At 43.6% G+C, this 14,153-nt stretch overlaps 1 protein-coding gene across 1 annotated transcript; it reads left to right on the forward strand.

The window, feature by feature from the left end:
* Positions 1–13,235: 13,235 nt before the first annotated feature.
* On the forward strand, positions 13,236–14,118 carry LOC122652258 (protein MIZU-KUSSEI 1). Its single transcript, XM_043845950.1, has one exon. It carries the CDS (start codon positions 13,350–13,352, stop codon positions 14,088–14,090), a length of 741 nt encoding a protein of 246 aa, XP_043701885.1. The 5' UTR covers positions 13,236–13,349; the 3' UTR covers positions 14,091–14,118.
* Positions 14,119–14,153: the final 35 nt, after the last annotated feature.

Genomic DNA, 14,153 nt, shown 5'->3' on the forward strand with positions numbered 1-14,153 from the left:
TTTGAATGATTATGTGAATAAAACAATAATAATATATTTAATAATAATAAATAATAAATAAAAATAAGCAATAATGAATAAATAAAGCAATAATAGGCAAAACTATATAGGTGTATACCAGAATAAGATGAGAAAGTAAGAAATTGGGGGAGATAAATTTCTCTCTGTATATGGCCTAATATGAGCATAATTATTATATTTAAATACTATATATTGATATATACATGTATGTATGAACCACTGTATGAGTGATGCTGTGCAAAACTCAAACATAGATACGTAGGCATATGGCAATTTGTGGATGTAGAGTCTTGGGAACTTAGGCATTACCTAGGACATTGTACCTGCAAGTAGGCTATACTCTACCCATAACCTAGCCCAACTAAACCCAATAGGTTACAGAGTAAAAAAAAAAAAAAAAAATACCCAAGCACTGCACCTATTCTTACCTAGGAAGTGTGTGACTCCAGTAGATTACTGTAACCTTGTGTGCAACTTCGAGCTGACCCATTTAATTTTTTGCCTATGCTACTTTATTTACCAATAGTGCTGAACATAATTTTTAAGTTAAGTAGCCACAGTAACTTGATACTTAGAAATTCTCCATGACAGGACTTAACTGTGTTGTTCGGGCGAGGAGACCCCAACAACATGCTTTACATTAGACGACTGAGGAAGAGACTAGCTTGGATACGAGAGATACAGTCCCGGGGCCGAGGACCAACTGATTGTCTTCTTGGCACTTGCAGATACTAGTGGACAGAAGGGCCGTGCCATCTACCTTTCCCTAGCAGACGAGGTTAGGGGTGATATAGGATACCTTTACATACAGGCTCTTATCACCAGGACGAAGTTGCAAAGACTTGCATGCTAGGTACAGGTATAAAACTAAGAAATTGCCGCATAATATAAATCTTCAACATAACATCGTGCATAACATATCATGCCATAAAAAACCCAACCAACATAGAATACTTAACAAAAACATTCAATAAATAACATACCTCACTGGGATGATAACAATATTACACTAGAACTGTGGAATCGGTAATGTACATGTGATAGTTAGGAATTATACATTGCTCCCGATATAAGTGTGGGGAAATATTGAACATATAGCTTCTTTTAGAAAATCGATCATGGTCAACGCTAGATCAAACCGAGGTGGTCATCGCAGAAGACACCCTCAATTTGTTCCATAAGTTGAGCTACCAAGCGGAGCCGAAGCTTAGAATTTTGAGGTGTTGGTTACTTCGCCGAGGGTACCAATGGCTTCCGAAGCTACTGCCACTGCACCTCAACTAGGTATAGCAGCTGGAGAGGTGAACGCCTTCATGACCGCCATGATGCGGACCATGTAGCAACAACAGGAGCTCCTGGGCCAAATGTCTACACAATTTGCAGCCATGATGCAAGAGCGAGCAGTACTACCACCAACCAACCTGCCAATACAATTCCCACCACCTGTGCCTCAACACAGAGCAAAAAACTCTATAGCTAAGGTGATGGAGAGATTTAAGAAGCTCCAGTCGCTTGCATTTTCTAAGTCAAATTCTAAGGCAATGCAGTAGGAATGGTGGATTAGTGCCTTGGAAAAGGCATTTGACGTACTTGAATGTACGGATGCGTAGAAGTTGATATGTGCTAGATATGAGCTATAAAATGAGGTAGAAGCATGGTTGGAGGCAACCAAGCCCAATTTTGAAGCAGCTCATCCAAATCCTAACTGGGAGCAATTCCAAGAAGTTTTCTTTAAAAACTACTTCCCTGAGAGCTTTAGGGACAAGAAGGGGGCAAAGTTCTCTGCACTCGTGCAACGAACAAAGTTTGTGCTGGACTACCAGTAGCAGTTCAAAGATTTGTTCCATTTTGCTCTGGAACACCTGAAAGGGGAAGCTAGTAAGATGAAGAAATTTGAGAAAGGACTCAAACCCAAGATCAGGTCAATCTTGTCAAATATGGATATTCAGGACTACGCACAAATGATCGACAAGGCGAAGACTATGGAAGATAGATTGAAAGAGAAAGAGAAAGAGAAAGCTACAACGTCGCCCGATTTGGGCAAGAGGCTAAGCAATTATCAGAATTTTAGATGCCCGAATAAGGTTTTCTGAAGAACTAGTTCGAGCCCTAACCCGACTCCGTATCGTAGATCAGATGTGGGCCAGAACCCTTTCCACCCCACTTATAACCGGTCTGCCCAACCAACTGCAAGTCAAGCGACAACTGCGGCTTTGCCAACCCAACTTGCAATGAGCCAAGTGAGCTAGGCCTCATCATTGGTCGTGTTGTCCAATAGATATTACGTGTGCCACAAGGCAAGACATATGGCCAAGGAATGCATACACCGCAGATACAACACTTACTCGTCAAACCAGTCCCACACTCGACCTTTCCAGCCACGGGACAATCGGACTCGAGGAAAAGTGTTCATGCTGACTAACGAAGAAGTGGAGGCAAATCCCGAAGTGATGACAGGTAAGTCCACCTAACATTACTAAATTATAGGAAATAAGCTATGGATGCAAGAAACTTAATTGCATCCTTATCTTATACAAACCCTAGGTGCCCTGATTATCTCGTCCGTCCTCGTGCGAGTGCTATTCAACTCAGGCGCATCCCACTCTTTTGCTTCCACCACCTTTGCGAGTAGGATGGCTATTCAACCAAGGGACATCGGGCATGATTTAATAGTCAGTACACCAACCGGTAGTGTCGTGAGACTGAAGGAAGTCTATGACCCCTGTCTGGAGGAAATTAGTGGGAAGAACTTAACCACATGGCTGATTAAGCTCGACATGAAGGAGTTCGATGTGATACTAGGCATGGACTGGCTATCCACCTATGGAGTGAACGTCATATGTGCGGAGAAGAAGATTACATTCAAGCTGGGTGATGGCTCGGTTCTCACCTACCAGAGTGAACCGATGAGGAAGCCCAAAAGGATAACTTTATCCGCCCTCTAGGCGCGAAAGTTACTGAATGATGGATGTCAAGGTTATTTGGCCACGATAATGGATACCGAGGCAAAGATAAAGTCTTTAGAAGAGCTTGACGTCGCTAGGGAATTTCCCGACATTTTTCCTAAAGATCTGACCCAGCAACCTACTGCCTGATCATGAGACAGAGTTTGCAATCAATTTGATTCCTAGTGCGGCATCGGTATCCAAGGCCCCATACCAAATGGCACCCATTGAGTTGAAAGAACTGTAGGTCCAACTACATGACTTTCTAAAGAAGGGTTTCATACGACCTAGCGTGTCTCCCTGGGGAGCACTCCTGCCATTCGTGAAGAAGAAGGATGGTAGTATGCGTCTGTGCATCGACTATCGAGAACTAAATAAGCTGACAATTAAGAATCAATACCCTTTGCCACGCATCGATGACCTATTTGATCAACTGCAGGGAGCAAGAGTTTTCTCCAAGATTGATCTTAGGTCCGGATACCACCAATTGAAGATCAAGAGTGGTGATATCTATAAGATGGCGTTTAGAACTCGATACGGACATTATGAATTCTTAGTACTGTCGTTCGGGTTAACCAACGCCCCTGCAGCATTCATGGAAATGATGAATAGGGTATTCCATGATGTGTTGGACAAGTTCGTCATTGTATTCATCGACGACATCTTGGTGTATTCTAAGAGTAAAGAGGAGCACGCTCGACACCTTACTTTCGTGTTACAGTGATTGCGGGAGCACCAGCTGTTTGCCAAGTTTAGTAAGTGCGAATTTTGGCTCCACCAGATTGGATTCTTGGGGCACATCGTCACCAAAGATGTCATCAAAGTAGACCCAGATAAGGTAAAGGTGGATCTCGAGTGGGAGACTCCAAAGAATGCCACTGAGATCCGAAGTTTCTTGGGTTTAGCCAGATACCACCGCTAGTTTATTGAGAATTTTTTGCACATTTCAGCGCCCCATGACAAAGTTGACAAAGAAAGGCGCAAAGTTTGAGTGGAACGATGCTTGCGAGAAAAGCTTCCAAGAGTTAAGGAATCGATTGGTGACGACGTCCGTTTTGACTATTCCAGATGGCACTGGAGGAATAGTGGTCTACACCGACGCATCCTGAACAGGATTGGGTAGCGTATTAATGCAGAGAGGTAAAGTGGTCACCTATGCCTCAAGACAGTTGAAGGAACACGAAAAGAACTACCCCACTCATGGCCTAGAGTTGGCTACGGTAGTCTTCGCGTTGAAGATATGGTGACATCATCTCTATGGTGAAAAGAGTGAGAACTTCAGCGATCATAAGAGTCTGAAGTATTTCTTCACCCAGAAGGAGTTAAATATGAGACAAAGATGGTGGTTAGAATTGGAAAAGGATTATGACTGTGAGATTCAATACCACCCTGGCATGGCTAGTGTAGTGCATTAAGCAGGAAATCCCAAACCGCATCCCTCGCTTCCTTGGTCGTAAGTGAGAAACTGATAGAAGAAGCTCAAAAATTTGACCTGGAGCTTATGATTGAGGGGACGGCTATGCAGTTAGCAGCCATGGACATATCGCTATTGATCAGGGAAGGGAAAATTAAGAAGTAGCCCAAAGACCCCGATCTAGCCAAGATAATCTGGGAAGTACAGCATGGAGTCCACAGGGACCCAGACTTCTCACTGGCCCATGATGGGGCATTAAAATTCAGAGACAGATTATGCGTGCCTAATGACTATGATGTGCAGGATCGAATTCTTAAGGAGGTACACAATTCACCCTATTCAATCCACCCCAGAAGCACAAAGATGTACAAGGATCTAAAGAAGTACTATTGGTGGATGAGAATGAAACAAACCATAGCTATATACATGTTTGAATGTCTCAGTTGTCAACAAATAAAGGTGGAAAGACACCGACCGTATGGATTGTTGCAACCACTCCCTATCCCCAAGTGTAAATGGGAAATAATCACGATGGATTTCGTAACCAATCTACCCAACACCAGGAAAGGGATGAATGCAATTTGGGTGATTGTGGACGGACTGACGAAAGTGGCTCACTTCATTCCCATTAGAATAAACTATTTGATGGAGAAGCTCGCCCAACTATACATTGAGAATGTAGTTTGCTTACATGGCATACCTGTGAGCATTGTATCCAACAGGGATCCCTGATTCACCTCAACATTTTGGAAAAGTCTATAAAAGGCATTGGGATCTCAACTGAATCTCAACACGGCTTTCCATCCTCAGACGGACGGACAGTCCGAAAGAACAATCCAGACTCTGGAGGACATGCTCAGAGCCTATATATTGGAAATGAACGACAGTTGGGATGCCCACATAACCTTGGTGGAATTTACATACAACAACAGCTACCACTCCACCATTAGCATGGCACCATATGAAGCTCTTTATGGTTGGAAGTGCCAGACCCCATTGTATTGGGACAAAGTCAGAGAACGAAAGTATCTTGAGCCCGAAATGATACAGGCAACCTGTGAGAAGGTGAATATCATCAGAGAAAAGATTAAAGTGGCCCAATCAAGACAAAAGAGTTATGCCAACAATCGGAGGAAGAATATAGAATTCGGGATCGGAGAGAAGGTATTTCTTCGAGTATCTCCAACGAAGGGATTGCTATGCTTCAACAAGAGGGGCAAACTGAGCCTAAGATTTATTGGTCCTTACGAAGTCCTCAACAGAGTGGGACGCATAGCGTACTGACTGGCCTTACCGTCATCCTTGCAAGACGTCCATGATGTTTTTCAAGTGTCAATGCTAGGGAAGTACATCAACAACCCGACACATGTACTCTCAGCTAAACCTGAATAAGTAGATGCAGATATAACCTATGAAGAATAACCTATGGAGATATTGGACAGAAAGGAACATAACCTCCACATGGTTGCATTTTTCAAGGTTCAATGGGGAAATTGTCCCACAGAGGAAGCATCGTGGGAACGCGAAGAGGAGATGCGGGAAAAGTATCCTAAACTATTTGAGCTACAAAGTAAGCCAATTTCGAGGATAAAATTTTTGTAAGGTGGGGAGAAATGTTAAGCCTGCCCTTGACTGACTGGAATTTTGGATGAAGAATAGGGACCTCTGACCAGTCACCCAAACACACTGTGGAGCATCACTCTAGTAGTTGAATTCAATGGAGAAACCCCGAGGATGTCCTCCTATATGCCTATCAAAAGATGGATTGCGGACCCATGCGGCTGCACTGCCCACAGCATCATGTACTGCATTAACCCCAGGCATTCTCTCTCCTATCTATAAATGTGGGGCCCACACTTGTACAGATGTGTATTAAACCCTGGATGAGGTATTGGTGCAAAGCCCAAGCCCTGGGCCAAGCACTTGTGCAAGCACAGGGCCTATACATCATTGCTATATTCTCTAGGCGATGCATTGGGTGATTGGCCCAATCACCTAGAGAATCACCCAGAGTGGCTGAATTGTGTATTTTGGACTCCAGACATGTGGGGACCACCCATACAGACCATGAACACCCTCTAGGGGTAAATGGGAATCTTAGGAACCATTACCCACCCCTGGAACAATGTGGATCCCACCTGTGCAGCTAGAATGGCCCAAAATTAAGTTAAAAATGCATTCTGGAAGTATGGGCCCAAAGCCAAACAGACCCCAATAGGGGGCCAGCATTATAAATAGAAGGGGGGCAGTACATAATTCATTTACTGCCCCAGTTGAAAACAAAAAAGGAGAGAAAGAGAGGAAGAGAAGAGAGAGAAAGAGAAGAAGAGAAGGAGAAGAGGCAAGAGAAGGAGGATCACTGAGCTGCTGCCTGCCCTCTATTCCTACAGCACATTCATCCTCAGGTAATGAACCTTACCACTTAATGCTGCTGTTCTCAGTATTTCCTTATGGATCCCTGCTTTGTGGTGGTGTTTCTGGCTAAGTAAAGCCCAGAACACCTTGGAACTGCTTTGGGGTGCCTCAGATCTGACATGCAAAGTTGTTGCATCTAAGATCTGGGCATTTTATATATGATTTCATTGCTGTTTTATAGCTGGGACTAAAATCAGCCTCTGTGCCAGATTGCACTGCCCAGTTATACCTAGAACAGGCAATCTGGGCATGGATCTGCACATGCAGGATGATCCTTGCTTAGATTAGTGTAGGGACAGCATCCTACCATGAATGTGTACCCTTGCATGCAGCCCAAACCGTGGCTCTGAGCTGGAACATAGCCTGGGCTGCTGTTCTCTGAGCTGTCTGGACAGCTCCTAGTTTCCAAATGGGTGAACCAAGCCAAGAACCATTGGAACCATTGGATTCCACTTCAAATTTGGTCCACAACCATCCCATATGCATCCATGGTCAATCCCATGGCTGCCCATGCAGTAAAATCCAAGAAACCAAGCCTGAACTTGTCTCAAACAGGCTTTGGGCAATGCACTGGGCGATTGGCCTAATCACCCAGTGAAACGCCCAGAGATTTATTTTGAGCTGTACCACTGTCCAGTCTCTGTGGGCCTTCACCAGTGGACCATATATTGTGTGTGGAGGTGGTAAATGACCAGAATACCCTTCCTCACATATGTTTAATGATATCCATACCTTGGGTACCCAAGTGGGCCCCACAGGCCCTGGTAACCATGCCAGGATTGGTCCAGCTGAACTGTTGACCTGGGAACTATTTTATATGACTATCTAAACCATGTATAGCTGACCATACTGCTATGTACCAAATCAGATCCCATTCCACATCTCTGAATGATACACCGGGACATGGACCCGAAAGCCCAGTGCAAGACCCAGAGAATTCCATGTAACACCGGAATAAACACCGAGTCAGACCAGTGAGCCTAAACCAACAGTAGGTTATCAAAATAGTTTGAAATATAATCCACACACATTCTTGATTTAATATATTAGGAATTGATCCCGTGCTCAAGGTGCATAGCCAGACACTGGCCGGAGCTGAACCAACAACTGAACCAGTAGGACCAGAACAAGGTGAGTGAAATTTCATCGTGTATGTAAATGTAACATAACTAATATGCTGAAATGAATTATAATATATTAATATTATGCTGTTTACTTGTTGCATAAACCTTGAAATCTAAAACAAGAATATGTTGACTGTTGGAATCTGTGAATGAACATTGAATGCAGTGTGTTGATTGTTAGACTAGATGCCGCAGCTGGCTTGGAAATGAGGCTTGTGGTAGCCCGTAGAATGGGATGCGATTGACACCACCTGACTCATACGATGCAATATAGATGCATTGGGCTAGAGCTTCATCACCCGTGCTACGGACCCTTTCCAACAGGGGTTAATGTATTGGATGCTTGTGGGAGTGACCATATGAATGTGAAAAGAAAAGAAAAGAAACAAAAAGAAAAGAAAGAAATGTTATTGCACCAAAAAGGTGATTATGGGCTGGGACTGCCTAGGCAAATAGGCCTTAGTTCCATATAAACTATAAATAGGGGCCTAGCTCAGAAATTAGACTTCTACTATTCCTAAATAGCAGAGAAGAAGAGAGAAAGAAAGAAAGAGAGAAAGAAGGAAGAAGAAGGGAGAAGAAGGGGGGCTTGTGGCTTGAGCAGCCTTGGCCGAATTCTTCCACAGCTTAAGGTAAGCTCACCAAGCCTAAATCACACTCAAAATCATGCCCCAAATTTTGTTCTCTGATTTTGGACCCAAGAGCCATAGCCATATAGCTATCTCTGTAGGAATTTCTATGGAATCACTGCCTAGAGCTCCAAGACTGCTTAGATCATGCATGCATGTCTAGTTTTAGGAAATTTACATGACTCTACACTGTTTCAACTTGCTAATAGATGCATCTTAATTCCAGCCATGCATCTAGCTAGATTTCATGCCTGATCATGTATGCAAATCATGGATGATGAGCTAGGAGCATGGATCTCTGCATGCATGAGGTGTTTTGCATACTGGGGCTTAGGATCTTGGCTATAATGCATGTGCATGTTTGTTTTTGTGTGTATTATGGTAGTTTGTGAGGCTGTATGTGTAATCTCAGCCTTGCATATTTGAATTGTTTGATGCTTGAATCCAAACCCATCAACCACTTGGCAAACCCTATTTAGGAATCACCAAAACCATTGATTTAGCTTAATTATAAGCGATACTACCCCCTGATCTCATCCCAAATCGAAGGTGGGATGATTCCAGTAGCCAAAACCAATTTCTGAGCAAGGAAACTCGTGTCCTACAGGGACTGGATGATGCACTGGACGTTTGGTCCAAACGTCCAGTGAATCATCTAGTGTTGCTGTACTTGGTCAAAACTTATCTCAACTTATTAGACCATCACCCGCAGGCCCAGGACAGTTTGGGGGAATGAAAATCACTCTAAAACCCTACCCCAACCATCCTTGTTGATAACCATACCTTGAGAGTATCAATGGACCCAAAAAGAGGTCAGAACCCACACTGTAACCCAAGCCAAACCTGGGAAAGGAACCATGCTACTGTTTCCCCTAGTTGCTGAACAATGAGTAAGCAAACCTAAACCAATCCTGGAACTCTAAGATCCTTTTAGACAGCATTTAACATGTTCTAATGGTCTGGTTAACATAGGTTATAACCCCAAACACGAGGTGCAGCGTCAGACACCGACTGGGACTGAGCCAACTAAAGAACAAACATGATTGGCACAAAGTGAGTGGAATTACACCATGGGTGCAGGTGTAACATGACTGATGAGTCATGACAACAACAACAACAATATTTACTGTTTTATTTATTTAAATTTCTTATATTCCTATTTGATTTCTGATTCATATCTGATGGCTATTGGAATTGAATGCTAATGTTATACATGTGAAAATGCTAGATCAGATTTCGTAGCCGGCTTGGAAATGAGGCCTACGGTAGTCCATAGAATGGGATATGGTTGGCACCACCCGACTCATACTACGTCATATAGAATGCATGAGGTTAAGGTATCATCACCCGTGCTACGAACCCTTGCCAACAAGGGTTAAGGTGTTGGATGTCTGTGAGAGAACTTATACCGAAAAGGTATCTACTCAGCTGGGTGCCCATTTTCTAGTAAGGTGGTATCACAAGCTAATCTAAGAGGGCTGGTCAGGCTGACCATAGAGAGAATGCTAGAGCCGACCAGTCTTCTCCGATAACTCAATGGGTGTATCACGGGAGGGGGTTAGAAGTCCGCACCAGGGATACATGTATTGGGGATTGTAGTAGCACTTTTACCTATCTTAGTTGTGATGCTAGGTGGCTTAATAATAATAAAGAACCTCATCCCATATAGGATTCATTTGGTTGTGCTTACATGTGTATGCATGGTTATATTTCATTCACGGGCTCGATGGAGCTCACACTTTTGTATATTTCTTTTTAGATGATTTTACAAGTGGACGTGATGTTGCCTGGGAGGCTCATCTCGAGTAAGAGGGTAATTAATGTTGATTATGACAGTGTAGGTGTGGACCCGGACGGAGGCTATCCCTCTAGTATGGGTTATTTCGGTGACAATTGAAGATGGCCCATGAAGGACGGACAGCTTACCTCATCTAACATAGGAAATTCTTTTGATGTAGATAGTAGTCTACTAACTTTCCCTTTTTGTATAGCTTGTGTAGGGCCTCTGTTGATTTGCCCCTTTTGTTGTTTTACAAAGCTATTGGTTGGAGGTGTAGTGACTGCCCGGTTGGTGGTGTATGTGTAAACAGTAACAGTATGGCATGTATCGCAATCTTGAGAGTTAATGTAAATATTAATTTCTGCTGCACTCTGTATTTGAATTTTATCCATTATCATGGGTGGGTGTGTTTGTGAATGATATTAATAGCTTCTGGATCCTCGGGGTTTGGCGAATTGCTACCTTGCAATTCAGGTCACCTTCCTAATCCTCCCAGAGGTGGTTTGGGGTGTGACAATTTAAATAAAGTTAACTTGCTGACTTTATCACTTAACCACATAAAACTAACGATGTGGACTATCTTGTAATATAGTCCTCTAATTAGGAGAGGTCTAAGTGAATTTTCACATAAGAGGGGGTGCATTGAGTATGGATTTTTCTCCTCTCAGGTTCCCCCATCTGTAAGTTCTTGTAAGTACCCCCTGCCTGCGTGACACCTGTCCATTTATCATCCAACGACCAAAAATAAACACAATTTAAAACCCAACCCAACCAAATCCAACCAACCCCTAACTCTCAAACCCAACTCTCATCTCTCTCTCTCTCTCTCTCTCTCTCTCTCTCTCTTTTGTAACACTCGAAGACAGAAACCATTGCGGCGGTGACCTAACTCTCCCCAACAACCCTCTGCTTCAATTTCCTGAGCAATCTTGAAGCTATTTTACTGTCATCACCATTATCATTGTTTTTCTGTCAATAAAGCTCTGACCTCTAGAGCAGGAGAGCCTGCAATTCTGTCCTCGATTTTTCCCTCTTTTCTTTGATCATCATCCTCGTGCTTGAAAAGTAAATATGTCACAATTCTGTTTCTCCTGTAGATCTAAAGAATATCCAGCAATCATATATCTTGACTTTCTGGATTACCAACTAGGTCATGGAAAGAGCTATATAAATTGTACACCAAGTCTAGATTGGTGGTACTTTAATTCATGGTTTTTGACTGAAATCATTCATTTATGTATACATTTGTTAATCTTTTCTGTTAATTCTCTCATATCAACAATGGAGTCTTTTTTCTTTTTTTTTTTGCAGTAAGTTCTGAAGCTTTTTTCTTGTCCTATATTTTTCAGGTTTAGTTGTTCAGATCTTCAGCCTTGCAGTTGGGATCAACTATGGCCAGATTGCTGACAATCTCCCATCTCATTCACAAGTTGTGGTTCTCCTTGAATCTAACACCCAACAACACAAAATCAAAGAAGACAGTAATTTTCACAGAGAGAGAGAGAGATAGAGAGAGAGAACTCTCTCAATTTGATCAAAAATGCAAACTATGCATAATCAGAGTCCACGCGAATCCGCAGTCGCTAGGAAAGATCCTGACTCGTCCTCGCCTATTTCTGCCAATGAGATCTTCTACAATGGCCAGATTCGTCCCGTTTACTCGATTTTCAATCAGGATCTTCTCTTTGCCGACGATGATTCCAAGCCTCTTCCCAAAAAATCCTCGCCCCTTCGTCTTCCCCTTGAAGCAGAGGGTTTTTGGGGAGGGTTGAGTCGCCGCCACTATGGTTGCCACAGAGAGAGAGGAGAGAGATGAGAGTTGGGTTTGATAGTTAGGGATGGTTGGGTTTGGTTGGGTTGGGTTTTAAATTGTGTTTACCTTTGGCCGTTGGATTATAAATGGCCAGATGTCACGCAGGCAGGGGGTACTTACAAGAACTTACAGATGGGGGAACCTGCGAGGAGAAAAATCCGTTGAGTATGGGGCAAAGTACAGGGGATTCCATGTAATATTATATATATATATATATATATAGGCAAGAAATCCCTATCTGAGTGTATAGCAGTATAGCGTTCGCACTCGTGCGAGAGCCAATGAGCGCGCTTATAGGGGGATCAGTTGTAGGGGGATCAGTTGGAATGATACTTTAGAGTTCTTGGGGCTGAACGGTAGATACATGTAGTCCTATGTCTATGCGCATGAACCATGCGACCAATTAACATTCTTTTTCCATTTGCTCAAAGACTTTTCCATTCTATTATAGAGATTATATTTTTTGGGGGTAGAAATTATATAGAGATTATCACGAGACTTGTTGTATGAACATGTTTCTATCGTGGGACTCGGCTCCTGTCCAGCACTCTGCCCAGGCTGCATGTGTAGCACCGGACACAGTGAGGCGTGAAAAGACTGCCTCACCCCTACTCGAGCGCCTTGCCCGAGCAAGGGTGAGGTGATCTTTTCAAGCCTCACCAGGTCCGGGGCTGCACGTGCAGCCCAGGCAGGGTGCTGGACACAATCCTTTTCGTCTACTGTGGGAGAGTGTGTTTTGGTTGGGGCGGAAACCCGGCAGATCCCTGATCGACCCAACAAACCTCCTTTAACAACAAGTCGGATCTGCTGGTTGACCTCGTAGGCTTGCACGGCAACTCTGCTGGGTACATAAAATCAGATTCCAGACAACCGAATCCAAGTGCTTTGATTTTTGTTGTTTGGTAATAAGTGCTTTGAATTTGTGCCAGAGGAGCTGTGGAGGTTCAAATCTTAAAATCTCAAAGAGACGTCAGTCAACAAGAAAGAGAATCACAGGTCACCACATGATCCCATGCTATAGAAGCTTTTGTCAATCAAGCTCTGTACGTATACTTATAGAGCTAACTCTCAAGTTCCAACTCCGAACTCGAATTTTATCTCCCTCGCCTTTGTGTCTAACTTCTCTCGTCGATCTTCGAGAAAGAAACAAAGAAACCTTCTTGGTTCTCCTCTCTCTCTCTCTCTCTCTCTCTCCAAATCAAGAGAGGATGACGAAAATCGACTTTCTCCGTCGATCAATCTGCCCGTGCTTCTTCTCTAGCAGCCCCGCCACCTCCGCCGCCGCCCCAACCAACACCACCACCAAGAAACGCATGAGCGTGTCCCTGAGAGACGACATTCAAGAAGATCAAGACAAGCAGAGGGAAGAATCAACAACGACCACAGAGACAGAAGAAGAAGAAGAAGAAATCGTCAACAACGATCATCGTCAACAATTGCCACCAAGGCCGTCGAAATCAATGGTGATAGGCACCATCTACGGCCACCGCCACGGACGTGTCTTATTTTGCATCCAACACGATCGTCTCACTTCCAGACCCTCTCTCCTTCTGGAATTCTCCATCACCACCAACCATCTTGTCAAGGAAATGCAATGCGGAGTCCTTCGTATCTCCCTAAAGTGCGATCGACTCGACATGAGAACCTACCCATTGCACTCCATACCCGTATGGACAATGTACTGCAACGGACGTAAGGTTGGTTTTGCCGTGCGAAGGAGGGCAACGGATAAAGACCGTCAGATCTTGAAGACCATTCAATCAGTATCTTTTGGGGCTGGAATCATTCCTAATGATCCCACCGAGGAGGAAAAGAAAGATGGGGGGGAAGTCATGTACATGAGAGCCAGTTACGAGCGAGTCTTGGGTAGCTCTGATTCGGAGTCGTTTCATCTCCTCAACCCGGTTGATTGCTCTGACCAGGAACTCAGTATCTTCTTGATCAGGTAGCTGTCTTCCGTCTTCTTGATTCCATTTCTTGTGGGTTGGCTAGCTTGAAAAGAGATATTTATT

Source organism: Telopea speciosissima, chromosome 2, assembly GCF_018873765.1.
Source record: "Telopea speciosissima isolate NSW1024214 ecotype Mountain lineage chromosome 2, Tspe_v1, whole genome shotgun sequence".
Taxonomy (NCBI): Eukaryota; Viridiplantae; Streptophyta; class Magnoliopsida; order Proteales; family Proteaceae; genus Telopea; species Telopea speciosissima.

Coding starts and splice junctions, on each gene's coding strand:
- LOC122652258 (XM_043845950.1), top strand. CDS start 13,350: ATGACGAAAATCGACTTTCTCCGTCGATCAATCTGCCCGTGCTTCTTC.